General features: G+C 46.9%; 1 protein-coding gene across 1 annotated transcript in view; it reads left to right on the forward strand.

The window, feature by feature from the left end:
• The first annotated feature begins 1,716 nt into the window (after positions 1-1,716).
• Positions 1,717-27,980, forward strand: part of HS3ST2 (heparan sulfate-glucosamine 3-sulfotransferase 2) — a 110,786-nt gene continuing 84,522 nt past the window's right edge. The window contains exon 1 of the mRNA XM_069570346.1: positions 1,717-2,643. Coding sequence (XP_069426447.1) covers positions 2,159-2,643 — 485 coding nt within the window. The 5' untranslated portion in view covers positions 1,717-2,158. The remainder of the gene's footprint in view (positions 2,644-27,980) is intronic.

A 27,980-nucleotide genomic window follows, 5' to 3' on the forward strand; every position in this document is an offset into this window, starting at 1 on the left:
GTCAGACTTCAGAAGTGATACCGACAAATTAGTTCAGATCTAGGATGGAATTATGTGGGGAATGGGTCAAAGGAAGTAAGGAAACTGCAAAGCACTGTATCTAAGTGCCTGAATCTTGGAATCTGACTGCCTGGGTTTCATCGCAGCTCTGTCAATTACTGAATATGTGTTCATTAAGCCTTAATCTCACTGTCTGTAAGTTAGGAATTATAACAGTACCTATCTCTGAAGATAGATGAGGTAGCGCATGCCAAATGATTTGTATGTTACTGGCACAAAAAAGCACTCAATAAATGTTAGGATTAAGGAAGTGACATGATGTGAGGATAATGGCAACAATCTCGTACGTCGTGGTGAATATTAAATGAGCTAACACATGCCCAGTGCTTGAAGAAAACGGTAGTAGTGGAGGGATTGGCTTAAGGTTTTTAGGGGTGGGACTGGCTTGGTGTCAAAATATTCCCTGGCTTGGGCTAAGGTCCACAGAACTTGACCCGATTATTTTCTGAAGAATGAACCCTGAAAAAAGTTCAGAGGGGTGCAGTGGGAGCGATGGTCGTCACGCATACATTTCATGGGGTACTCACCTGGTGAACACCTGGACAGGATGACATGGCATTGCTGTGGAGTGACAGCCTAGCTTCATTCTTGGGTATGGTCATTGAGGACTGATGAACAGTTCCGCTGCAACTAGTGCGGTCATTCAGGGCAGTAATGGGGTTGCTCACTCAGGCCTGTTCTGGGCACAGTCCATGAGAACTGTCCTGCGGCAGTCACGCAGAACTCACTGGAAGAGGAACCGCTCCTGGATCTCCTCCCTGGGCCACTGGGGGACGTCCTGGGTCTCAGGGATGCTCTGGGACCCCGGTCAGTTTCCCCCGGGAGCGGCCTGCCGCTAGGGGGCGGCTGCTGAGAGGACCCGCCCGCCGCCCGCGCTGAGTCCGCTCCTTTGGGACTCGCTTTCCAGCCAGGCCCAGAGGGAGGTGGAGTGACAGTGGGTGGGGGTGCACGCTTCATGGGTGTGAGACAGAGCGAGCCGCCTGGCGTGAGTCAGCGCGCGGGGGGCTAAGGAGCTTCCCGAATAGTCACGGAATCTCACTCACGCTCGGCTCCTCCACCTTCCCGTCTAGAGCGTGTGTCCAGTCCCTCGCCTGCGTGCGCACCCGACACGACGTCCGATTCGGGGTTCTGGGTGTCCGTTGGGGGAAAAGGGGGTGGGCGGAAGAGGGAGTGTCCCTGTGGGTGTTTCTATGCCCAGGTTAGATTTCTCCCGCCCTGCCCCATGAGGGCTGTGGGGGGGTGTGTCCCGCTCAGGTACGTGTGTACCTGTGTTGGTGCGTGCATGCGTATGTCAGTGTGGTGGGACCTTTTATCAGCGCGGGGTGCCTGCGTGTGCGCCAGGGTCTCTGTTTGGGTCTAGATGTTGGCGCAATCTCGACCTGGGCTCCCACCCACGGGTGTCGGGAAGCCCGCGTGGCCAGGGTGTCCAGCCTCCCGGAGGAGCAAAAAAGCCTCGACACCCTCACCACCCCAGCTGGCCCGGGCTCCTTAGGGAGAGGCCTGCGTGGGGAGGCCCCGGGGTGGTGTGTCCCTGGAAGGGGTAAAGAGTAGGGGCGCAGGGGGCGGGCCGGGTCCCCGGGCGGGGCGCGGGCTCGGGGGACCCGCGCGGCTGACGTCAGGCGACTCCTTAAATAGAGCCGGCAGCTCGCTCCGCTCGGCATTTCTCGAGGAGTCAGAACGCGGCCGGCGCCAGCGCCACCGTCCGGCCCGCGCGCCGGCCCGCACCGCCGCCGAGCGTTCGGGGCGCCGAGCCGGGAGGATCCGGGATGGGGCTTCCGGCGCTGGGCGCGCTCCGAGCCCGGCGCACGTGAGAGCCGAGGAGCGCCGGGAGCCTCCCCGCTAGCCGGAGCCCCGTCGCCCAGGACGCGGGGATGTCGGAGGCGCCGCCGCCGGTTCCCAGAGGAGCCGCCGCCCCGGGGATCCCGGGGCACGGTGCGCGCCCGGGCCGGCAGCGCCTGGAAAAGACGGCGCCCCCTACGCCAGACCCGCGTGGCCCGGGCCGCGCCGCACGAGCCTTCTAGGCGGCCGCAGGGCCCCAGCAGCTCCGCCGCCGGCGCCCCCTCGGAAACCATGACCCCCGGCGCGGGCCCATGGAGCCATGGCCTATAGGGTCCTGGGCCGCGCGGGGCCACCTCAGCCGCGGAGGGCGCGCAGGCTGCTCTTCGCTTTCACGCTCTCGCTCTCCTGCACTTACCTGTGTTACAGCCTCCTGTGCTGCTGCGACGACCTCGGCCAGAGCCGCCTCCTCGGCGCCCCTCGCTGCCTCCGCAGCCCCGGCGCGGGCGGCCAGAAACTTCTCCAGGAGTCCCGCCCCTGCGATCCCTCGGGCCCGACGCCCGGCGAGCCCGGCGCTCCCAGCGCGCCCGCCGCCGGCGCGCCCTCCCCTCGCCTCTCTGGGTCCAACCACTCCGGCTCTCCGAAGCTGGGTACCAAGCGGCTGCCCCAAGCCCTCATCGTGGGCGTGAAGAAGGGGGGCACCCGCGCCGTGCTGGAGTTTATCCGCGTGCACCCGGACGTGCGGGCCTTGGGCACCGAGCCCCACTTCTTCGACAGGAACTACGGCCGCGGGCTGGACTGGTACAGGTAAGGAGGGGAGCCCCACCGCGTGCGCCCGGGCTCCATCCGGCCCCGTCTTCTGGGCCATTTCCTGCGCCCTCGCATCCCCTTAACTCGGCTGGCTATGTGGGTTCCGACTGACACGTGGGGGAACTCTAACCGAAGGATTTACCCAGAACTTCCCAGTGATGGTGTAGACCCGCTCCGGTTTCCTGAAGCGCAAAGGGCAGTTGACTCTGGAATCGCCAGAGGGGAAGGGAGATCGCTGACCTGACCTCCGGGCCAGTTTGGAGGGCTGGCTCGGTGTCTAGACGCTGGGGTAAAGCTGGGTGCCAGGGGAAGGGGCAGCCAGGACAGGAGCTGCCTCAACGCAGCCATCTCCTGAGCCTGGCCTCAACTTTCCAGGCATCTTGACCCACCCAGGGAAGGGACAGTCCGAACAGCGCCCCCTCGCGGCAGGGTCCTGCGCTTGGGCGAGGTCCCCGGAGTTCAGGCCAAATGACGGGAAGGCCCCTGAGGTGTCCGCAGGAGAAAGGTCTCTTTTGGAGCCTCGGTCTCAGCTCCAGGTATTTGCTGCTGTATCTGGTCTGAGACTCCCAGGCGCTCTGACCCTGAATTCATGTTTTCAAATAGTGCAAACGACCCTGGATGTGAGTCTTGGCTCTGCCGCTTAGCTTGAGAAAATTCCTAAAACTCACTGAGCCTTGGTTTTCTGGTCCATCGCAACTAGCAGGAAAGGTCCCTGACCCTTCGGCCTCGCAAGGGCTTTCTAAGTGCTTGAAAAGTGTAACAGGGACACTTTGCACTGGGCGGTGTTTCTAAGCCAGCAGCCAAGATATAGAATTCGAAATACTGGTGGGCACCTCAGATGGAAGCTATCTAGGTTCACAGGGGGCAGCCAGTCATAGCAGACTGTCCACTCCCCCACTGCACTGTCAGGGAAGACAGTCACCCAGGCTGGTGATATCTGGGGATAGCCTGAAGCTTCTGGAAGGTAGCAGCCTCCACTATTAAATGCCTATCTACTTCCCAAGCCCTGTATGGTGTTGAGGTGTAGGGCTGGCCCATGTGTGAGCTGAGCAGGGCATCCCTGGGAGTGCTGTAATGTATGGGCTCCCCATAACACCTGGGTTACAGAATTCTCACCATTCACCTGACCCCTTGAAGACTTGCTAGAAATGTCTGCCTAGTAATGAAACTGGGTGGGTGGGTAATATGGTAGCTGACACAGTAGCTGAGGCTGTTCTTTAAGATAATTATGTTAAAGTAAACACTTTAGGGGGTAGAAAGTCATAACCATATTGGATAAAGGACAACTTCATTAAAAGGAGGACCCCACTGGCCTCACTTATGGAACCCTGGATTTGTAAGAATCGGGGCAACAGGGCCAACTTGTCGCCTTTGCTTGGGAGCTTTGGTCATGGTTTAAGGGGCCGGGGTGGGACATGCCCCGTCCTCAGGAGGCAGACACACAGCCCATCTCCAGTGGCGAGCAGCAGGGGACGGCTGGCCTGTGGGTGGCCCCAGCACCGTTATGTTGGCTCACTGGAATAGAGAGAATGGCACAGAATGGCACGTCGCTGCTTTCCAAGCTGTGACCGCCCCCCACCCCCCACCCCAGGCATCCCACCTGGAGGTACGAAGTACACGAGGACAGCGTCAGAGCCAGACCCCAGAGTCGGAGAGGCAAACACATCAAACGGCAGCAGAGTGTGACGTGGGTCAGCCGTGGCCACACTCTTACACTGCAGGGTTTCCTCGATTGAAAATCTAAGGATCATTATGAAACCCTTTGCCAAAGTGAAGTGCCTCTTAAGTGCAAAATAGCACAATTCTGAGCACTGGCTTTTGTTGAGCCCTCCAGTAAACACCTATTCCCTGCACCCAGCCTCTGCACGCCCTCTCTTGTGCTCCACCACCAAACACCCTACCTTCCTTCTCCAAGCCCGTGTCATTCAGGGATGGCTGCTTTTTATTTTTAACCTTGGCATGTGTGATTCTAAGCCAGCTTAGCTGTGAACCTTAGAGATGGGAGCCGTGCCTTTTTTTTTTAATATAGCACATTTGGATTCTGCTAAAATTCTCGGCTGAGTCTTGGTAGGTTTTATTTAACATCAAGCATGCTGACAGCTCCACTTCTCTCTCTGCTCCCCCCTACTTCCCAGGGTCTGTCTTACCATCCCTTTCCCCCTTTATATTTCTAAAAGAGCATTTAGCCTGCATGTCTGGTACTAACTGCCTCACCCCCGTCACCTCCCCAGGAAGGCTGGAAGCCTACAGCTTCAGGAGGGGCTGTGTGATTTGTGCTTCTTGGGGCTGCAAATCTGCACCCCCAGAGACCAGGGTTTTGGGTACAGATTGTCATTTCTGTATATAAAGTCATACTGCCCCATTTGGATGTTATTTCTGTAATTTCCAGAACATTTCTCTGTATGTGTCCTATTCTTCATTATCACTCGAGTAATACGCATTAATTGCAGAAATGATGGAATTACCTGGTTTCTTTTAAAACTCATGTTCTCACTTTATTCCTGAAGTCCATGAGTTAGGATGGCAGGTGATAAGATGCTTCTGTCTCTGCCCATTGCCTTTGTAATTTCACAGATGGGAAAACTGCAACCCGAAAAGAGAGCATCTAGAATGGGATCCAAAGCGAGCAGATGAAATTTGGGACCAAAAGTCATTAGCATGCCCTGTCCCACAAAGATTTATACATGTAAACTGTGTGTGTATGTGCACTTCCAGCCAAGTACTCTAACCACTGTTCTGCACAGCTTGCCACCAAAAAGCCAGCATCCAATAGGTAGACATGGCCAAAGAGCCCTTATGCCTGTTGTGGCGGCCCATGTTTTCCAAAGATGGAGTTGCAGAGTGGCAGGCAGTGGATCTCCTCAAAGCCCCTGGGGATAACTTCTGGGGTCTGGAGGCCCCAATCAGACAGACAATGGAAGAATCAAAGGACAGACTTCTTTTTGTGGGTAAGTGGAGCTGACAAACAGTGCCTGAAGACAGAATGATACAGCCAGAGAGACACCATCGGCCAGAGACCGGGAGACAGAATCTGCACCTTCCTGACCCCTGGCCTGAACCCCCTCTTGGAACTGGCTGGGTTCCAGCCACCCTAGGAGAGGCCAGCATTCTGTGGCAGGATCCCTCCCCTGAGATATTTTTCTGAGATTCCATCCCTGAAGCTCCCCTCCTCTCTGCACCTGGCCAGCTTCCCCCTCCCACTTGGCTCCTCCAGGTAGCAGCTCGGTGTGCTGGGTGGGGTCAACCAGCTGCTTGGACAGGGAGGCAGAGTGAGACCACACTGACAAGGGACCCAGGATAGCACCTGCTGTCAGGAAGCAGGAGATGGTCCCCTATGCTGGGTAATTGGAAGCAGAGTCATCTTCCTGAATCTTGGCTTCCTTGTCATAGGATGATGCCTATTGTAACCATTATCATAGAAGGTGGTTTTGAAGAATGAATGGAACATTGTATATGAAAGTGTCCTGGAAAATTTCCTGCTATATAAAGATAAGGCAGTAATGTTATCACTATCACCACTATTACTATGACGGTTTCACTACCAACACTCCTTTTAGCATCGTCGGTACTATGAGTATTAAAACTATCAGCTTCTTTCCCTACCACTACTGCTACCTGGGACTGAGGAATTAATTGCTGGAAAAGTAGTTGTGAAAGACTGGGAAGGGTCCTGGCCCTAAGTTCGACTTTTAGCTCTGCTTTGCCCTTTTTCTCCTCCCTCTCTTCCTTCTCTCCTTCCTTCTGCATTGGTAAAAAGTCACTCCTCATTTCTGGGTGTCAGTTTGCTCACCTTTAAAAAGAGAGTGATGTCTGATGATGTATGTGAAAATGTGTCTCTCAATCTAAGATTATATTTGGGAATGCATCAGAGGTTGAGTATGAGACAGAATTCACAAATATTCGCAGCCTTCATCTTTCATAAAGAGATGTAAGCTGTGCATTGTCCAGTAGTTTTTATGGTCTTAGGGGAAGCTGAGTTTCGTGTAAAGTGTTTGTTTTGCTAGTTTTCAGTGATGGGGGTGGGAGAGGCAGTCTGAAGAGGAAGTGAATCTTCTCTAAATGCATTGAAATGCCAACAAGAGCAAGTTAATGTGTGATAATTGACTCTGTGCTCTGGTGTCAAAATTGTGATAGATGAGCCTGTTCTGTAAATTTTAGACTCTACAAGTCTGGTTATTTATTTGTTCAGCAGCAGTGGTGTTCGGGGGACAGTGTGAGGCAAAGAAGACAGGGCATTTGCCCTGGAGGCAACAGATAAGTGAAACAGAGAATTAAAAGCCCAGAGTAAGGTCTATCACCTTATCTAGCTGATGTTAATCAGGGAATCAAGTTTCAGCAGCAAAGCCAAACTCCAGAAAGGCAAACTTTAAGAAGAAATAAAACCAGAGGCAGCAGGCAAGAGAAGCAGTGAACGCGGGAGGCTTTACCACCTGAAACAGACAGATGGACACTGGGCACAGATGACCTGTGTTTGTCCAGTGTGCGCAGATGTGTGGGCATGCAGAGCTCTCACGTGGGCACCCACATGTACAACTCCAGTGTCTGCAGACACGTCTTCATAAGGGGTTTTCCTGCCTTGGTCTAGGAGGATGTCACACACGCTGATTAAATGAACCCGCTGAGTTCATAAATCCTTCGTCCGCCTTGTAGCTCTCTGTCAGCCTCGCTGCAGCCAGAGATATAGTAGTTAGTTCCAGCACATGTACAGCTCTTGTCAGGCACTGGGGGACATTTGGGTTGAGCAAACAGAACTGTCATCGCTCAAGGAGGCTTTTTGAAGAGCTGGCTTTGCATCCCCCTGGAGCTTGAAGGGACAGTGGAAGAGCTTGGAATGAAGACTGGGCTTTCCTCATGGCCTTTGGTATGTGGCTAAAGGGGGAAAGACCCCGACAGGTCCTAGTGCTATTCTACCGGCACACTTTGTAAAGTCTGTTTGGATATTAAAATATTACGTAGAGCCTAAGAAACACATGCTTTTTTCACCTTTTAACACCTCTGAAATTAGGATGAGTCTAATGATTGATGGGGTCTAGATTCCATGAGATATGATGCTTCCATATTGGATGGAAACTCACTTTCCCAGAGGTGCCCTCTGCTCTGGTGTCCATTGAAATTTACAAAGGACCAGCAACTAGGTGACAAACGCCTGACCCATCAGTGAGCCCCTGAGACCCTGCTTGTCTGCAGCCAGCAGGGGTGCCTTCTGATTTGTGAAGGAGCTGTACCCACTTGATTTTTTAATTTTTTAAATATTTCTTTATTTATTTGGCTGTGCCAGGTCTTAGTTGGGGCATGTTCTATCTTTGATCTTCATTGCAGCCTGTGAACTCTTAATTGTGGCATGTGGGATCCAGTTACCTGACCAGGAATTGAACCCATGCCCTTGGCAGTGAAAACATGGAGTCCTAACCACTGGACCACCAGGGAATGCCTGAGCTGTAGTCATTTTAGACTTTTGATTGCTACCTATGCTCTCTTCTGCCTGTCCTGAAATGAGGGAATGTGCAAGTTGATGGCCACCAGGAGAGAACAAGATGCTTTGGCGGGCATGTTCTTCACTGGCTGCTGTTCTGCCCAGATATTTGGAGTCACATCCCAAGGGTCCCTGAAAAGTCAGGGCAGGGTTGATGCTCAACAGGTGTGCTTGCCTATGTTCCATTGCATCTGGTGTGCAGGACAGTAGAATAATTTTCTTCTCATCGGTTAGACCTCCACTGCCTTCCTCCTGAATGATTGGGTGACCGAGTGGGTGGGGCGGGGACAGAAGCACACAGCTTCCCATTGATCAGAATCCTCTGCGGGCTTGGAGTGGGGGCTGTTTCTATGAGCGAGGGCTCAGCAGTGGGGGTGGGAAGTTGGGGAGGTAGATAGGCTTGCTGGCAGTGAGTCAGGGTGGAAGGATCTGCCTAAACCTGTGAGACTCTTTGCCCTGTGAGCTGACCTCAGGGCGGGTTAATCCATTTATTTGTCAGATGCCTACAATTTGCCAGAATCAGTGCCAAGCTGCTGTAGGCCGGCTCTGCTGCCACTTTGTTCTCTTAATGGGCTGCACTGGTGGGCTGGAATGCTTTGTGGTCCATGGGCAGCTTGATGAGGTGGGTAAAAGCCACCAGTGATGGAAATAACTTAGCATTTCAGAGGTAATTGCTGCCTGTCAAGCTACACAGCTGGGCTGTTGGTCCAATGCTATACTCACCCAGCTTCCTCAGAGGATAATGGTGCAGAGACAGGGGCAAGGGATTATTATTGAGCATGTGCTTCCAAGGATCATGGGTTAGATAGACTGGTTGGGTTACCTGAGGCTTGAGGATCACGGGATCTCCTGGACACAAGTCCATTGGGAGTGTCTTCCTAAGCTTTGAAATCAACGGCACTAGTCGTGGTTTCTTCTCAGGGTCTGTGGTCACTAGCTCCCACAAGTAAAAATAACCAAGGTGTCCACTCTGGGTGAAGGCCCAAGGACCTCTCATTGACATCCTTGGAGGGGCAGCATCAAGTCCATGCCCTCTTAGGGTAGCATTTTCCAGGCTTCAGACATTTTTGTACTGCCTCATAGTTGCCCAAACCTGGCATGACCTCTATTATTTTCGTAATACTTTAAAGTTAGCACTTTAAAAATTTTTGACTTTTCATAAAGAACTGGCTTTATTTTCTGCCATGTGTACATTTATAGAATAGATAATATCTTCCCGTAATACAGACTTCAAAAAGTGACAGAGGATTTTCCCTGAAAACCATTCTCCTCCTTCATACCCCATCTCCCCTTCCACGCAGTTCCTCCTCCCAGAAACAATCACGAGATCGGTTTTTGTGTATCCTTCAAAAGAGGTGCTTGCATTTGTAAACCTAACATCCATTATGCAAATATAATTGAAATACATCATTTTAAAACACAAATTTATTTGAAAACCACCTTAAATAAAAGCCAGAATCACTTGCCGTAATTAGGAAGTAATTGTAAAAATAAGTAGATTGAAAACATAAAAATGCTATTGATTTTTTTTTCATTTTTAAAACAATTTATTTATTTTCAATTGAATTTTTGCTAGTGAAAGTGGTTAAAATGTTCCAAGCCTGCAGCATGCTTTATCTTTGTTCAAAAGAGAAGGGGGATACTAAAAAGAGCAGTTAAATAAATACTAATATCAATGTGAAACGTTTCTCCTTGATGTAATCAGAATGAATGAAAGCGAAGTGGACAAGATCATAAGTTTTCTGTCTATGCGACTGAGTGACATTTAGTCAGTCTGTGTAGTATCTAAAATTACTGAGATGGGGTATGCCCCGACATCATAGGAAACACTGCCGGAGTTTGCAGAAAATCCGGTGTAAGTAAATCCAGAGATGTTTCTAGCTTTCAGATTCCTTTGATGTGTTAATGATTGAAAGAGACAAGCCAAAGGAAAACTCAGAACAAATATGAGCATTCAGAAAAGTATTGCGGCTTGCAGTATTTACAAAGTAGCCTAGCCTTCAGAGGAACAGGATTCCCTGAATAAAGGGTATGCTGCTGCTGCTAAGTCGCTTCAGTCGTGTCTGACTCTGTGACCCCATAGACGGCACCCACCAGGCTCCCCCGTCCCTGGGATTCTCCAGGCAAGAACACTGGAGTGGGTTGCCATTTCCTTCTCCAATGCATGAAAGTAAAAAGTGAAAGTGAAGTCGCTGAGTCGTGTCTGACTCTTAGCGACCCCATGGGCTGCAGCCTACCAGGCTTCTCCAGCCATGGGATTTTCCAGGCAAGAGTACTGGAGTGGGGTGCCATTGCCTTCTCCGGAATAAAGGCTATAGCATGTATTAAAAAGGAAAAAACAATATCTCACCAGTTTACTATTGGTTTCATCACTGCCCTCACTGGTGGAATCTCCATGGTGATTACATACCTGCAGGCATCAGTGTTGCAAAAGTCAAAGTTGTTTCCACTAGGGACTTGCCAATGTATGTAAAAGGGGTTCAGAGCTTTTTTTGTTTCTTCAATTTAGAGGCTCATGTGGAACAGGATGTCTTTTTGAAATCTCAGGATGCAAAGTTCTTTTTCTCTCCCTCTGTGACGCATGATGTGAGACTTAAAAATAATGGTCGGGCAGGGTGTCACTCTTCTTTCTCAGATAGTTTGATCTCGCTGAATAAAGAGGGGAAGACAGTGTCGTGTCTTTCTGCATACTTTTTTAGCTGCACAAAAGGAGCTCCACTGGGGACAGTTGCCCCTAGAATTTCCCATATGTTGTCAACAGAAGCCATTTAGAGTGTCTGTGATAGCAGGGCTCCCCAAGCTTGCCTTCAGATGGGCAGATAGTCATCAACTCTGATGAGGAGAGGGCTTCCTGCTCACTCAGGGCTTCCAGGTCCAGGAGCTAGCTCACTGCCTGGTGAAGGAATTCCAGATCCATCCTAAGGCTGGTGGACAAATGAGCTGGCATTGAAGCAGTGCCTCGTGGCACACAGGAAAAGGGAAGGAGGGCAGCCCTGAGTACATGGATGAGAAGAACTTAAAATGGAAATCAGAAGACATTTTTAATTCAGTGATTAAAAACTCGAGCTCTTGAATCAGAATGACTGAATTGGAATCTCGGTTCTACCACTGAGTATGGGTCCACTAACCAGTGGGTCCTCTGTGCCCTGGTTCTATCTCCATGTAGGAACCAATCCTCTCATCTACTCATAGGGTTGCAGTGAGGTCTGAATGAGTGATATCATGTAAAAAAGTGCTCAGAAAATTTCTGGCATGTGGAAGGGGTCCAAGTATTGGCTGTCATTACTGGGCATTGGTTTTCTCATCATTCCTTCATTGATCTGAGTTCTAAGGACCCAGAGGCGGACAAGACTGGGCTCCTCCCAGTTTGATGGGTTATGAAATGTTCATGGAAGATTTTTACTCAAGTCAGCTGATGGTAGGAACCATTAGAGAGATGCAAACAGAGCTATAATAGCACAGGAAGGAGATAAGATCCAATTGGGGGAATTTTGGAAGGATTTCTGAAGGAGGTGGTATGTTATTTGGGTCTCAATGGGCAGATGGGATCTTTGCAGGGTGCAGTAAAGGGGCTGGCCCTATAGAGACGCTATTTCTAAATACAGTCATCCCACGATTTTACCTCTGATTACAGTCAAATCAAAAAATAAAGTGTTTTTTTTCAAATTACTTTAGTTCTATGTGTATTTATTGACTACCTACTATATACCAGGCTTCCCAGGTGGCGCTTGTGTTAAAGAATCCACCTGCCAGTGCAGGAGATGCAAGAGATGCAGGTTTGATATCAGGGTCCAGAAGACGTCCTAGAGAAGGAAATGGCAACCCACTCCAGTATTTGTGCCCAGATGGAAGGGCCTGGCTGACTGCAGTCCACGGGGTCACAAAGAGTCGGACATGACTGAGTGACACACACACACACACACACACACACACCAGGCACTGGTAAATCCTAGAAAAAAGGAAGAAAGAACTGTCCTTTAAAGAGTTCAGTTCAGTTCAGTTCAGTCGCTCAGTCATGTCCGACTCCTTGCGGCCCAATGAATCGCAGCACGCCAGGCCTCCCTGTCCATCACCATCTCCCGGAGTTCACTCAGACTCACGTCCATTGAGTCAGTGATGCCATCCAGCCATCTCATCCTCTGTCATCCCCTTCTCCTCCTGCCCCCAATCCCTCCCAGCGTCAAAGTCTTTTCCAATGAGTCAACTCTTCTCATGAGGTGGCCAAAGTACCGGAGTTTCAGCTTTAGCATCAGTCCTTCCAAAGAAATCCCAGGGCTGATCTCCTTCAGAATGGACTGTGGACTGGTTGGATCTCCTTGCAGTCCAAGGGACTCTCAAGAGTCTTCTCCAACACCACAGTTCAAAAGCATCAATTCTCCGGCACTCAGCCTTCTTCAAAGTCCAACTCTCACATCCATACATGACCACTGGAAAAACCATAACCTTGACTAAGGGGCAGACAAATCCAATAGCCAGATGTGCTGGGAGAGAAAGTGCTCTTGGCATGTGGTATCACTCAGGGTGGGTCAGAGACTTTCTGGGGAGCTGAGGCCTAAGCTTTAGGACATTCGCATTGGCTTTCCTCCACCTGAATCACTCTCCCTCCAGAGCATCCTAGATCTGGCTGCTTCTCATCGTGCAGGTTCCAGCTCAAATGTCACTTACAAGACAGTAACGCCTTCCTTTGTTACCCAGTCTTAGCTGACTTACCTTCCCCATCACCCTTTATCTCTTTTCCCCATTTTGTTTTGTTTACTCCTTACATTACAATACTCCTTGTATTGCAATCCAAAATGGTCTTGTTCCTTTTCCTTTTTACTAGCTATCTCCCCGACCAGACCCAAAACTCCAGGACAGCAGGAATCTTGTCTGTCTTGTACATGGCTGTGTGTCCCCAGAGTGGCACATAGTAGAGGCTCCATAAATAGTTGTTGAGTGACTATGCTCAGGAATGGGTGAGCCTGTTCCAAGGCCAGAGACTGGTCCCAGCCCTTCATTAGGCTTTTCACACGTGGGTCTTGGGAGGCTGGTTGAGAGAGTGCAGGATATGGTGCTGAGAACTCAGCCACCTCTTCAACAGATATTTAGTGAGCATCTGCAGTGCCTGACACTTACAGTCCCTGGGAGGGAGTGGTGAAAAGAAAAAAACAGACAAACATCCCTGCCCCGTGGTGCTTACTTTCTGTGGGGTAAGAGGGAAATGGTCAGTAAAGAAATAAGTGAACTGTCCATTCACATCTCTCCCAATGACCCAATTTTGTTCCTTTTTATGGCTGAGTAATATTCCATCATATATATGTACCACATGAGAGTGTCAGACAGAATGACGTAAGACAGAAAGACAAATATCATACATTAACATGTGTATGCAGAATCTAGAAAAATGGTATTGATGATCTTATCTACAAAGCAGAAACTGAGAAACAGAGGTAGAGAACAAATGTATGGACACCAAGGGGGAAAGGGGGAGGGAAGAACTGGGAGACGGGGACTGACGCATATACACTATTGATACTATGTAGAAGATAGTAACACTGAGAGTGTACTGTAGAGCACCGGGAGTGTGAAAGTTGCTCAGTCCTGTCTGACTCTTTGCAACCCCATGGACTGTATAGCCTGCCAAGATCCTCTGTCCATGGCATTCTCCAGGCCAGGATACTGAAGTGGGTAGCCATTCCATTCTCCAGGGGATCGTCCCAACCCAGGGATCAAACCCAAGTCTCCTGCGTGACAGGCAGATTCTTTACTGGAACTCTATACTTAATGCACTGTGGTGACCTGAAAGGGAAGGCCGAAATGAAGGGGATACATGTATGTGTATGGCTGATTCATTTTGCTGTACAGTAGAAACATTGTAAAGCATCTATATTCCAATAAAAATTAATTAAAAAATTAATACAAGCATGCTTATCATTCATTAAACAAATAAGCAAAAAAGAAATATCATTCATTAAACAAAAGAAATAAGCAAGTTGCATCTCTGTCTGATGGTAATAAGGGTTGTGGGACAGTTTGAGGGGTGGAGGATGGCGAGTTCTCAGTGGCCAGGAGGGGACACTGCGGTTCAGGACAGGCAGGCTAGGAAAGGCCTCACTGAGAAGGTGATGTTGGAGCAAAGACCTGGAGGAGGTTAAGGGGCAAAGCATGTGTGATCTGAGCGAAGAGCACTCTTGGCAGAGGCACAAGAAATGAAGAGGCTCTGAGGACAGCAGCGAGCTGGTATGACTGAGGGAAATCTAGGGGCCAAGCGGCTGGACTGGCCACACCAGGAGGGGAGTGATGGGAAATAAACTCAAAAGATGGCCAGGCCCCCATTTGGGGCCTTACAGGGCATTGCACAAAATTTTTATTAATATGATATATTTATTACTTTAAAAAAAAATACGCTGTGCCATGCAACAGTGAAAACTGCGGGATCCAAATGTTCCCCCTCTCACTTTGAGAGCTGAATGAACTGGTATTCTCAGAGACTCAAAGATTTGACCCCAGCTGCCTGGCCAAGGAGCAGCAGAACTGGGACTTTTGTTTGTTTCAAACAAAACTGAGACCATAGTACAGATACATAAAGGGCTTTCCAGGTGGCACTCACGGTAAAGAACCCGCCTGCCAATGCAAGAACCGTAAGAGACGTGGGTTCGATCCCTGGGTCAGAAAGGTCTCCTGGAGGAGAAAATGGCAACTATTCTTCCCTGGAGAATTCCATGGACAGAGGAGCCTGGCAGGCTACAGTCTATAGGGTCGCAAAGAGTCAGACATGACTGAAGTGACTTAGCACACAAACACACATAGATATATAAACACAATTTTTTGGTCCTGCATTCTTTGTCTAACATTCCATCAGTTAAGATGTTCCCACACAATTAAATGTTTCCAAACCTTGATTTCAGCATCTGGGTTTCATTCTGTCATGTGGTCCCACGGAGGGTTTACACATTCCCCTCTTGTTGGACTTTTAGTTGCTGATCCCCAATTTTTTTCCTATATATTAATAAGTAATGCTCCATTGCCTAGGTCTCTAATTCTTTCTTTAGCACAGAGTCCTAGAAGCGAAATTACTAGGTCCAAGTGAAGAACTTTTTTAAAGGCTGGAGATATGTACTGCCAAAATGCTCTCCAAAACATTGCAAGAATTTTGGCTTCTACTCCGAGCAAATGGGGAGATATATTGGAGGGTTTGGAGTGAAGGAGTCTTATGATCTGACTTACATTTTGAAAAGATCTCTTGGGATGTTTAGCAGAGGCTTTTGCCGTGGTAATGGTGGAGCTGTGCGATGTGGACAGGTGCTGGGTATCTTCTGAAGGTGCGGTTGCAGGTTTTGCTGATGGATTCACGGAGGCTCGGTGTGAGAGAGGAGTCAGGGAAGATGGCAGTGTGATGATGGTGGTGGTGATGACACCTCTTAAGGGTTTGCTCTCTTTCAGACCCTTACAATGGACAGCAGGCTGATTCTGAACCTAACGTACTTCCCAGTACAGCTCCTGGCTTGACAAGTCAAATGTCTACCTGTAGGTGTCCTTGAGCTAAGCAAAGAAAGGAATGCCATGTTCTACTGTAGCTTGGAGGCTGCAGGGTCACCCCCGAATTGGTGAGAGATGGCAGTCCCTCTTTCTAGAGGTCTTGGAAGCCCTATTTATAAATGCAGTGTTCTTAGGTAACCTCTTGAGAGTTTTGAAGATTGAACTAGCTTTGTTCCAACCCAGAAAAGGCACGTGTCACTTAGTGTGGGTATCACCCAGCTTCTCATTCTTGTTCCAGCCTCATCAACATGCCTGGCAAGGGAGCTGCCTTGATGGTGCTGCTCGATTTGGGGGGCTTCTGTGTGGTTTCTTTCAAACAGAACTGAACACCGTAATGCCTTCCCACAAGATAATCGGGATCTGTATCTCCCCAACTTCCCCAAAGCTGCTGGAGCATGGGGAAATGTTCTCTGCCTTGGCAACCTCTATGCAGTGTGTTTCTGCTTTGATGGTTTTAATGAAGATATGAAATCATCTAACAGCTTTCATTTGCCTCAAGTGAGATGGCTTAAAGTGGAGGTAGCATTTCCCAGGATTAATCCCCATTTTTAGAAGTGGTTGGTTAAACTCTCTGCAGTTTATGGCCACTTCTGGCTGAAACAGTGTGGGATCTGAATTATTAATTCTGTGAAAAATGAGTTAAGTCATTGCAAAGTTCTGTGGTGGCAAAATTCCCACTTTAAGTCCTCTTTAAGGCTATTTTCTCTAGCAAGAAAATCTCTGTTAACCAGAAATTCTTGGTCATCTTGGCCAAATCTTTGTCTGGCAGTCATTTTGCCAGGAGGTAAAGGGCTTGACTTAGTTCAGTTCTTCTTTGCTACCAAGGACAATAGGCTTCCCAGGTGGCTCAGTGGTAAAGAATCTGCCTGCCAGTGCAAGAGATTCAGGTTCTATCCACGGGCAAGAAAGAGCTCCTGGAGTAGGAAATGACAACCTACTCCAGTATTCTTGCCTGGGAAATCCCACGGACAGAGGAACCCAACATGCTACAGTCCATGGGATTGCAAAGAGTCGAGACAACTGAGCGTGTGTGTGGAACAGTCGGGGAGGAGAAGTGGGGGAGGACAATTGTCCAGTTAATCCATCCCAGAAGACTTTTTGCCATCCTAATATTGCAAGATCTTCAAGGTTTTTTCTTTTTTGAAAAACAAAACAAAACTTGAAATATAGCATTAAAAAAAAAATGTGAGGGACTTCTCTGGTGGTCCAGTGGTTAAGAATCCACCTTGCAATGTGGGGGACATGGGATCAACCCGTGGTTGAAGAACTGGGATCCCACATGCTGAGGAGCAACTAAGCCCATGTGCGGCAACTACTGGAGCCTTCACGCCACTGCGAGAATCTGTGCCCCAAATGAAAGATCCCACATGATGCAATGAAGATCTGATGCAGGCAATAAATAAATATTTAAAAAGATACCTCTAACCTATTATGAAAAGTGATATTTGTTTTTTAAAAATGTGAACTCTCAATTTATAATTGTGTCTTACTGATTCAGAACTTTTATTGAACCCTTGAGGAACAAACAGAACACATTCATGGGCTGGATGCTACCCAGAAGCTGTCCTCTCGCCGTGCTGGCAGGGTGGGCCTTAGAGGCAGGCTGTACCACTTTGCAATCCTTCTTTGGCCATGGGTGAGCTGTGGGGTTAGCTGCTACCTTCTTGAGCTTCGGTTTCCCCCCGTAAGATGAGGATGTCAAGCATTCCTACCTGCTGTGTTGTTGCCATGATTCATTGTCATGTGTCATACTGTTGAGGGTCCCCCTTCCTGGATTGTGCTTGGAGGAGGCATGACCGTCACTAAGCCGATGGGCGTGACTGGAAGACAAAATGCATAATGTGGACCTTTGTCAAGGTGAGGAAAGCTGGGGTCTTACCTGTTGGGCCAATGGGGAGGAGAAGAATCTGCAGCCAGGATTACCCAAGGTTGCAGAAACCCATCTGGTTGTAGAACTAACCCCCAGGGAGGGAGCCAGCAACCCCCACTGCTTCTTTTCTTTAAATATGTTTTAAAGTTGCAAGTTAAGTATTCCTTAAATTTATTTATCTTGGTTACTGGTCGTTACTGTGCAGTCTTCCTCTAGTTGAGGCAAGCGGGGGCTATTCTCTCTAGTTGTGGTGCAAGGGTTTCTCATTGTGGTGGCTTCTCTTGTTTCAGAGCGTGGGCTCTATGTACACGGGCTTAGTTGCTCCAAGGCATGTGGGATCTTCCCGGACCAGGGATCGAACCATGTCCCCTGCCTTGACAATTGGTTTCACATCCGCTGAACCACCAGGGAAGTCCCCCAACTGCTTCTTTTTGTCATTCTTGTACACACCCACAGAACCCCTGAGGATTTTGAGTCTGTGATGTTGTCACTGCTCCAAACTGTTTCTTCAGGGGATAGACATTTTTGGCAGCTGGGTCGCTGTCCCCAGCTCACGGTGCCATACTCAGAACAGCTCAGACCTCTCAATTCCTCTACACACTTCTTTTGGCTTTTAGGAACCTGGATAGAATGGAGATGCTGCGAGATTCATGTTTTAGAGATGACCTAGCTACCTAGCTCGCACAGGTGAGTGCCTCTAAGACTGGGTGGTTTGGTGCAGGTAGAAGCCCAACCTGGAGAGTAAGGTCTTGGTTTTGGGGAGAGGCTAATGGATGGGCAGGGGTGGACCATAAAGATCAGCCTAGAAGGACTGCTCTCCAGCCTTGATCAGTCGCTGGCACCTGTAGAATAGCAGGAAAACATTGGGACGCTGGTGCAGAGGAGGCTGGAGGGAGATGAGTATGATGGAGAGGAGAATGTAGCCACCCTTCAGAAGGATGAATTGCATCATCTCTGACACAATTCCCTTTAAAGCCAAGCAGAGCTTTGATGTGGAGGGAACTCCGTTGGGATTGGTTGTATGATCAGTATTGACAGCCTGTGCATATGAACCATTGATGGAATAGCCGTGTAATCAATCGTCCAGGTTTGTCCTGCCTCTGGAGTGATCTGTCAATGAGCCTCTCCAATCATAGAGTCAGCAAAGTTCTGTCTAAAATCTGGTGTGTCGTTTCCCAATCTTCAGTCATGTAGGTGCCATATACAAATACTTTTATATCCTTTCAGTTCAGTTCAGTCGCTCAGTCGTGTCAGAGTCTTATATCCTTTACATGGTGTTAAGGTCCACTCATAATTTTTGCTCTAACCATTTACTTAAATATGAAACTTTGTATCTCATCTTAAGTGAGAATCATCACTTGCCAGAAACAGAAAGTGGTCATAAAAACCAATGCAGTAAAAGCCAAACAATGCAGATAGATTCCAGCCGGATTCTATTGCCTGTGCCACGTTCTGCCTGTGGCAGCCTCTTTTTTTTTCTGTTAAAGAGAGAGATCAAAACCTATTCAGGAGGTGTTAACAATATCTTAGCACCTAAGACTTTTTCCATGTTGTAATCAGAAGATTTGAATAGAACGAAAAGGGAAGATGATTATTTTGTAGTGAGGTGATTAGGTGGCATTTAAAGTCAGGTCTATGTGCCACCAAAGCATTTTTTTAACCACTAGTGCTACACATCTCACACTTTGGGAAATGCTGCCCTTCCCACCTGGATCCCTCTTGCTTTGATGTCACTGTATTACTTTATCACTTGGCTGTCGTCGTCCATCAACAGCTTGGGAGGGGCTGGCTGACATTACAAAGTCTGGGTGGTTGAAAAAGCTGTGATTTCAATTTAAATTGCAAATTGATGGGGCATCATGGGAGAAGCAAATGCAGACGTGAAGAACTGAAGGAAAAGATCCAGCTATGCAGTATTTTTAGATCTTTTTCTCTGGACCAATTTTGTATCTTTTTTTTTTTTTTTCTGGACTTTGGGTTTGATAAGACCAATTATCTGAGGGCTACCCAAAGTTTCTTTAGAATTCCAATCTAAATCGCCTATGTAAATACTTTATTTATTGTTCTTAAAAAAAAAAAAAAAAAGCTGTGACTTGAATAAAGCCCAAAGGCATTATGCCAATTGAAAGAAAGGTTACATACTGTATGATTGCATTTATATGACTCTTTTAAACGGATGAAACTAAAATGCTGGAGAACAAATCAGTGTTTGCCAGGGTTTAGGACAGGGTGAGAGGGTGACTATAAAGAGGAAGAGAAGGGAATTGCCCAGGGGCAGGGAATGGAACCCTTCTGTGTCCTGATTGTGGTGGTTGTCACGTGAATCAATACATGTGTTGAAATCCATAGAGCTTAACACTGATAGAAGGTATACTTTAAAGTGTAATATTTTTAAAGATAAAATTTATTTTTGTGTGATGTTTTCTATTAATTAATTTTTTAAGTTGGAGGATAATTGCTTTACAATGTTGTTTCTGTTGTACAACATGAATCAGTCATAATTATGTGTATATCCTCTCCCTCTTGAGCCTCCCTCCCATGCCCCACCCTGTATCCCACCCCCTAGGTCATCACAGAGTGCCAAGCTGGGCTCCTTGTGGCATACAGAAGCTTCCCACTGGCTGTCTATTTTACACATGATAATGTATATATGTCAGCACCACTTTCTCATTCGTCCCACCCTCTCCTTTCCTCACTGTGTCCATGAGTCCATTCTCTATATGTTTTCCTCTCTATTCCTGCCTTGCAAATAGGTTCATCAGTAACATTTTTCTAGATTCTTTACATATATGTTCAGTTCAGTCGCTCAGTCATGTCCGACTCTTTGCGACCCCATGAATTGCAGCACACCAGGCCTCCCTGTCCATCACCAACTCCGCGAGTTCACTCAAACTCATGTCCATTGAGTCAGTGATGCCATCCAGCCATCTCATCCTTGGTCGTCCCCTTCCCCTCCTGCCCCCAATCCCTCCCAGCATCAGAGGCTTTTCCAATGAATCAACTCTTCACATGAGGTGGCCAAAGTACTGGAGTTTCAGCTTCAGCATCAGTCCTTCCAATGAACACCCAGGACTGATCTCCTTTAGAATGGACTGGTTGGATCTCCTTGCAGTCCAAGGGACTCTCAAGAGTCTTCTCCAACACCACAGTTCAAAAGCATCAATTCTTCGGCACTCAGCTTTCTTCATAGTCCAACTCTCACATCCATACATGACCAATGAAAAAACCATAGCCTTGACTAGATGGACCTTAGTTGGCAAAGTAATGTCTCTGCTTTTCAATATGCTATCTAGGTTGGTCATAACTTTCCTTCCAAGGAGTAAGTGTCTTTTAATTTCATGGCTGCAATCACCATCTGCAGTGATTTTGGAGCCCCCCAAAATAAAGTCTGACACTGTTTCCACTGTTTCCCTATCTACTTCCCATGAAGTGATGGGACCAGATTCCATGATCTTCGTTTTCTGAATGTTGAGCTTGAAGCCAGCTTTTCCACTCTCCTCTTTCACTTTCATCAAGAGGCTTTTTAGTTCCTTTTTTGCTTTCTGCCTTAAGGGTGGTGTCATCTGCATATCTGAGGTTATTGATATTTCTCCCAGCAATCTTGATTCCAGATTGTGCTTCTTCCAGCCCAGCATTTCTCATGATGTACTCTGCATATAAGTTAATATATGATATTTTCTTTCTCTTTCTGACTTACTTCTTTCTAGGTTTATCTACCTCAGCTCAACTGTTTCACATTTGTTCCTTTTTATAGCTGGGTAATATTCCATTGTCTATGTGTACCAGAACTTCTTTATCCATTCATCTGTCTGTGGACCGAACCCATGCCCCCTGCGCTGGGAGCATGAAAGACTAAATTTAAAAATAAAACTTTATCTTTAAAATATCCATGATTATAGAACTTAGCTCCTGGAGGACATCCTTTAGCCCTGGTTCCTAATTATCAAATAGAACCTGCTCCCTTGTGTTTGGGAGCCTAACTTCCGTAACTTCCATCTTTGTTATGAGTTAGAATCAAGACTTAGCAGCAGCAGCAGCAGCAGCAGCAGCAGCAGCAGCAGAATCAAGAAAGTGGGTAGCCTTTAAATCTTCCTCATCCTGCACCCACACTTCTGAATGATGCTGGAGGCTGACACTAAGTTTCGGAAGTTTCCACTGTGGTCTGGAGCCTTGGTGGCCAGCACAGAGGTGCAACCAGGCTTCTACCTAAAGGTCTGAGGTCAGAACATGGAGAAGGTAGCAGTGGCAAATGCATCTCATAATTAGAGTGCCTGTTGGTGGATCAGAAGGTCTGGCTGAGGTCCTGGGAAGAGTTGGGGGGGGGGGCATATAGGATGGAGAAAAATGGATCACAAGCCACAAAGGAAGAGGCATCCAAAACAAAACAGTTCACAATCTACCAACAGCAGGTCTGACCTGAGCACCAGACCGCCTGAGGATGGAGCCAGAAGCAACCCCTGCTCCCCATTCCCTCCACCCCAGCCAAGGCAGCAGGGACAAAAAGCTCCCAAAGCACCTTCTCCCACCAGAGCACCCCCAGAACTGCCCTGGACTGAAGATGTCCCCAGCTCCCTCTTCTCAGTACCTGGGGAAGAAGCCATGCTTCCCAGAGGCCCCACAAGACTTCACTCCCCAGCCACAGATGGGCCTCCAGTCGTGTTCTCTCTTAACATGGCATCTGAAAGTGCACACAGAGATCATGTGTAGTAAAGAGAGAAGCCATTAAATTCTGGCTGAGCCCACCCCAGCATCCTTTCACAAACCCCAGTTTTCCCTTGTTAGTTTGAACGGGGGTCTTTTCATTAGGGGAGGAAGACATTGCTTGGGCAGTTATGCTGAAACCACCTGGGCTGAAGGCAGAAATGTGAGTTCTGCCAGCCTGTGCATTCTAGAAAGTGTGAATTGAATTCATGGAAGTAGCTGCAATAACTCAGGAACTGTGAGCTGGAGAGGGTGGTCGCAAGGTGGGGTGTGGCCAGGAAGTAAACTGATGCAGTGATGGGGGGCGAATCACAGTGGAGCAGGCGGTGTGTGCACCAGACGTGTCTGAGGTATCCACCCCTCCAGCATCTCTTACTCTGTGCTGGCCCCTGAGGAAAAGATGATTTGTGTTTCCTAGCCAGGGACGGGGGAGCCTGGTGGGCTGCCGTCTATGGGGTCGCACAGGACTGAAGCGACTTAGCGGCAGCAGCCTTACCATTATCCCATGGTTATTGGCCTGTTTGGATGTTTCCATGGTCAGCTCTGGATATTCATATTAACCAGTTTCAAATATGATGATGATCATAGCACACATGAAGATATCTGACATCTGCTACTGTTTTCATTGTCCACGCATATAAATGCTTTTATTTTTGCTGATTGCAATTCATCTGTAAGTAAATAAGTAAGCAAACAAAGATACATCCCCTGTCGTAGAATTCAGCATAGTAGTTAAAGAAAAATGAAACTAATAAGCAAAGTTCTCAAGCTATATTATTATTCAGTTAAAAAATAGCAAGGTGAAAACCATATATTATCTTTTGTGTAATCGGAAGAGAGGAATAATATATATTCAAATTTTATTATTTATACATAAATAAATTCTGAAAGAATACACTGAAACTAATAACAGGAGTTTCCTGGGGGTGAAATTAGTAGATGGGGACAGAGGGAGGGGAGAGACTTTTCACTACACATCTTTTGTTCTTACTTTCTGAGCTATGTGAATACATTCTTTGAAAAATTAAAAGTTGTGCATTGTGGAAAACTTAGGAAACTGGTAAAATAATTAAGAAGTCACCTAAAATTGTACTGCTGGTTATAGCTACTATTAGAATTTTGCCTTTTACCACATTTACCAATTGCTCTAGCAATTAGACATGAGTATCTTTCCATGACAATAAGTGTGGATTCATAGAATCATTTAAAATGCTTATATGAATAAAAATAAATTAAATGCTTATATAGCATTTAGCTGTATAGATATGCCATTGTTTGTTAACCAAATCTATGGATGGACATTTAGATTGTCCCCACGTTTTAGTATTTGATAATAAAAAAATGTAGGAGCAAAAGTTTGTTAATCTTTCCCCCCTCAGGAGAAAACTTTTGTAGAGGAATTTGGGGTTTGAAAATAAGCTTGCTTAATAAAGGGAAAGTTTTTCATACCAGTTGCCAACTTTGCTCTACCCTTATTATTGTATAGGTGAGGCATTTATATTCCACTGCTGCTGCTGCTGCTAAGTTGCTTCAGTCGTGTCCGACTCTGTGTGACCCCATAGACGGCAGCCCACCAGGCTCCCCCATCCCTGGGATTCTCCAGGCAAGAACACCGGAGTGGGTTGCCATTTCCTTCTCCAATGCATGAAAGTGAAAAGTGAAAGGGAAGTCGCTCAGTCATGTCCGACTCTTAGCGACCCCATGGACTGCAGCCCACCAGGCTCTTCCGTCCATGGGATTTTCCAAGCAAGAGTACTGGAGTGGGGTGCCATCGCCTTCTCTGTATACTCCACTAGCAGAGACTAAAAGGGCTTTTCCCCACAATCTTGTCAACCCTATTAACAATCTATTTGATCTTTGTCAGATGAAAGCATTCTCCTTTTAATGTGAATACTTTGATATTTATTTTAAAATGCTTACTATAGATTTGTATATACTTGTTCAATTATTTTGTTGATTATTTTTCCTGTTGGATTTCTTTTTTTTTCTTTTTAAAAGAGGATGCAAGTGACTGATGATGCTTACTCTGGGTCCATCATACCTGTCGTGTCATATTATTTCAGACATGTTTCTGGTGGGGGAATAGAATCTGGCCAGCTTCTATATTTTCATCTAGTTTGATAATCATCTTAAAAAATTTTTTTTATTTTATTGAAGTGTAGTTGATTTACAATGTTCTGTTAATTTCAGCTGTTTAGCAAAGAGATTTATTTATCCATGCTGCTGTGCTGTGCTTAGTCGCTCAGTTGTGTTTGACTCTTTGAGGCCCCACGTGCTATAGCCCACCAGGCTCCTCTGTTCGTGGGATTCTAGGATTCTCCAGACAAGATATTAGAGTGGGTTGCCATGCCCTCCTCCAGGGGAGCTTTCTGACCCAGGGATCAAACCCACGTCTCCTGCAGCTTCTGCATTGCAGGCAGATTCTTTTACCACTGAGCTACCGGGGAAGCCCCTCAGCTACGCATATGTACATTCTTTTTCATATTCTTTTCCATTATGGCTTATCACAGGATATATATCACAGGTTCCCTGTGCTATACAGTAGGACTTTGTTGTTTATCCATTTTATATATAATGGTTTGCATCTGCTCATCCCAAACACGTGGTCCATTCCTGCCCCCTCCCTCTCCTGCCTTGGCATCGACAAGTCTCTTCTCTGTGTCTGTGACTCTGTTTCTGCTTTGTAAGTTCATTTGAGTCGTGTTCTAGATTCCACATATGAGTGGTAGCATGTGGTGCTTGTCTTTCTCTGACCTCTCAGGAAGACAGTCTCTAGGCCCATCCACGTTGCTGCAGGTGGCATTGTTTCACTCTTTTTGATGGCTGAGTGCTGCTGCTGCTGCTGCTAAGTCGCTTCAGTCGTGTCCGACTCTGTGCGACCCCATAGACAGCAGCCCACCAGGCTCCCCCGTCCCTGGGATTCTCCAGGCAAGAACACCGGAGTGGGTTGCCATTTCCTTCTCCAATGCATGAAAGTGAAAAGTGAAAGTGAAGTCACTCAATCGTGTCCGACTCTTGGCGACCCCTTGGACTGCAGCCCACCAGGCTCCTCCATCCATGGAATTTTCTGTGGTGTTCCATTATTTGTGAGCACTGCATCTTTATCCGCTCCTCTGTTGATGAGCATTTAGGTTGTTCCCTTGCCTTGGCTATTGTGAATAGTGCTGCTATGAACATAGGGGTGCACGTATGTTTCTGAATGATTGTTTTCTTCAGATACATACCCAGAAGTGGAATTGCCAGATTACATGGCAACTCTGTTTTTAGTTTCTTGAGGAAACTCTGTACTATTTTCCATAGTGGCTGCACTAATTTACATTTCCACCAACAATGAAGGAGGGCTCCCTTTTTAAAATCATCTCTCAGTAAGAAAGTTTACGTTTTCACGTGTGCTCTGATTATTGATCTATCTGGATTTTACTGTCATTTATTTTGTTCATTTTTCAGTTTCTTTTTTCCTTCCTTTTCCGACTCTCTGCTATTCGAATTACTGGCGCTTTCTTTATTCCTCTTTTTCTTCCTTCCACTGGGCTGGAAGTTATACAAGCTAATTCTGTGTTTAATAGTTAGCTTTATATCTGACCAAACAAAGCCTTAACAAAGAATAATTTAGAACACCATGACTCCCACCTTCCCTGCCCCAACTGGTCATGTTACGATTCCCTTGTATTTTACTGCACTTACTTTTGTGGTTTTAATGTTTGTCAAAGTCGTAGGTCAGCCTCTTCTAAACACTTAAATGATCTCACAAGGCTCTGCACAAAAACAGCAGCCCACTGCCTGACTCCCCACATTCTGATCTCCACTTCGTGGAGGCGCCTGACATTGATTCCTTTGAGTCCCTCTCTTTGTCCCTCTGTGTTACTAAATGCTACATTTCTATTGCTGTGTCTTGTACATCACAACAGGATAACCTTGGGAGTTACAACTGCACCTCTAAATTACTCAGGTAAATGAAGAATTTCAAGACTACAATTGTGCCATATGTAGAAAATAATGATAATGTGTACACTCAGAAACCAGTCAGATAGAGCCAAAGCCCTACTCCACAGCAACCAAGCTTCTTTTTAAAAAATTTATTTTTTAATTGCAGGAAAATTGCTTTACAGTGTTGTGTTGGTTTCTGGCACACAACAACGTGAATCAGTCATAATTATATACATGTCTTGAGCCTCCCTCTGCCGACCCCCACCCATCCCACCCCCCTGGTCACAGAGCACCAGGCTGGGCTCTCTGTGCTGTATATCATCACTTCCCACCAGCTCTCTATTTCACACATGATTGTGTATATGCGTCAATGCTACCTTCTCAATTTGTCCCACCTTCTCCTCCCCCCGCTGTATCCACAATACTGTTCTCTATATTTGCATCTCTCTTTCTTCCTTGTATAGAAGTTCTTTTAAATGAAGAAGATGAATTGGCTAAGGATCCCACTTCTAAGGTTAGAAAAATGATAAAACAAATGTAAAGAAATAAGGAAGAAATCTTTTGAAATGATAAAAACAGAACATGAATCTAGGAAAACAGTAACATTGGTTTAAACAAACAAACAGAAAAACCCTAAGAACTTTGTCTCTAAAAAAATCGATAAAATAGACAAACATCTGTGGTATTTAATCAAGAACAAAAAAGAGCAAAAATAGGCAAAGCTAGAAATGAAACAAAGAGAGTAGATCCAGAAGGTTTAAGAAAATCTGTACAGGGCTCAAGCATCTTTGTAATGCTTAAAAAGAACTGGATAAAAGTGAATTTGTATTTAATCCTCATGAAACGCTTGCATACCTGTGTGCTCAGTCACGTCCAACTCTTTGCAACCCCATCAGCTATAGCCTGCCAGGCTCCTCTGTCCATGGGATCATCCCATCAGGAATATTGGAGTGGGTTGTCATTTCTTCCTCTAGGGGATCTTCCCAATCCAGGGATATAACTCATGTCTCCTGCATTGGCAGGGGGATTCTTTACCATTGAGCCACCTGGGAAGCCCCATAAAGCACTTGCTGCTGCTGCTGCTGCTAAGTTACTTCAGTCGTGTCTGACTCTGTGCGACCCCAGAGACGGCAGCCCACCAGGCTCCCCTGTCCCTGGGATTCTCCAGGCAAGAACACTGGAGTGGGTTGCCATTTCCTTCTCCAATGCATGAAAGTGAAAAGGAAAGTGAATTCACTCAGTCGTGTCCGACTCTTAGTGACCCCATGGACTGCAGCCTACCAGGCTCCTCTGTCCATGGGATTTTCCAGGCAAGAGTACTGGAGCACTTAGTGTATCTTAAATATACTTTTTACCATTACTTTAAAAATAACTTTCACCATGATATCTTGAGCTTATGTGAGTATCATTTCCCAAACTCTGCTGATGAATCACAGAAGTGCTAGGTTCAGCATAAATAATTGATAAATGAGTTAAAGTGTAACAACTAAAAATAAAAAGCTTACCTGTGAACTATAGAAAGGAACCATGGAGGGTGAGAGCAGAATGACAACTACTGTTGCCAAGGACTTTACTTCTAATTATTACTAAATCATCTCATATGATGTACCTCCTATTTCAAATATTACGTTTGATAGTGTCCATAAGCTTCATTACCATTTGTAGCGTAAGTCTCTGTTTACTGGTTCCATGTCTTCACCTTCCTTTCTCCATGAATTTTTACCTTTCACTAGTTGTTTGTTTTTATTTGTCTCTCAACCAGTTGGAAAACTTTTATCAATAATTTTTTTTTTCAGTTAGTGTTTTAATTTGAGCCCTTTGGTAGGTTGGTGTTTTTCCCTATCT

Source organism: Ovis canadensis, chromosome 24 (assembly GCF_042477335.2).
Source record: "Ovis canadensis isolate MfBH-ARS-UI-01 breed Bighorn chromosome 24, ARS-UI_OviCan_v2, whole genome shotgun sequence".
Lineage (NCBI taxonomy): Eukaryota > Metazoa > Chordata > Mammalia > Artiodactyla > Bovidae > Ovis > Ovis canadensis.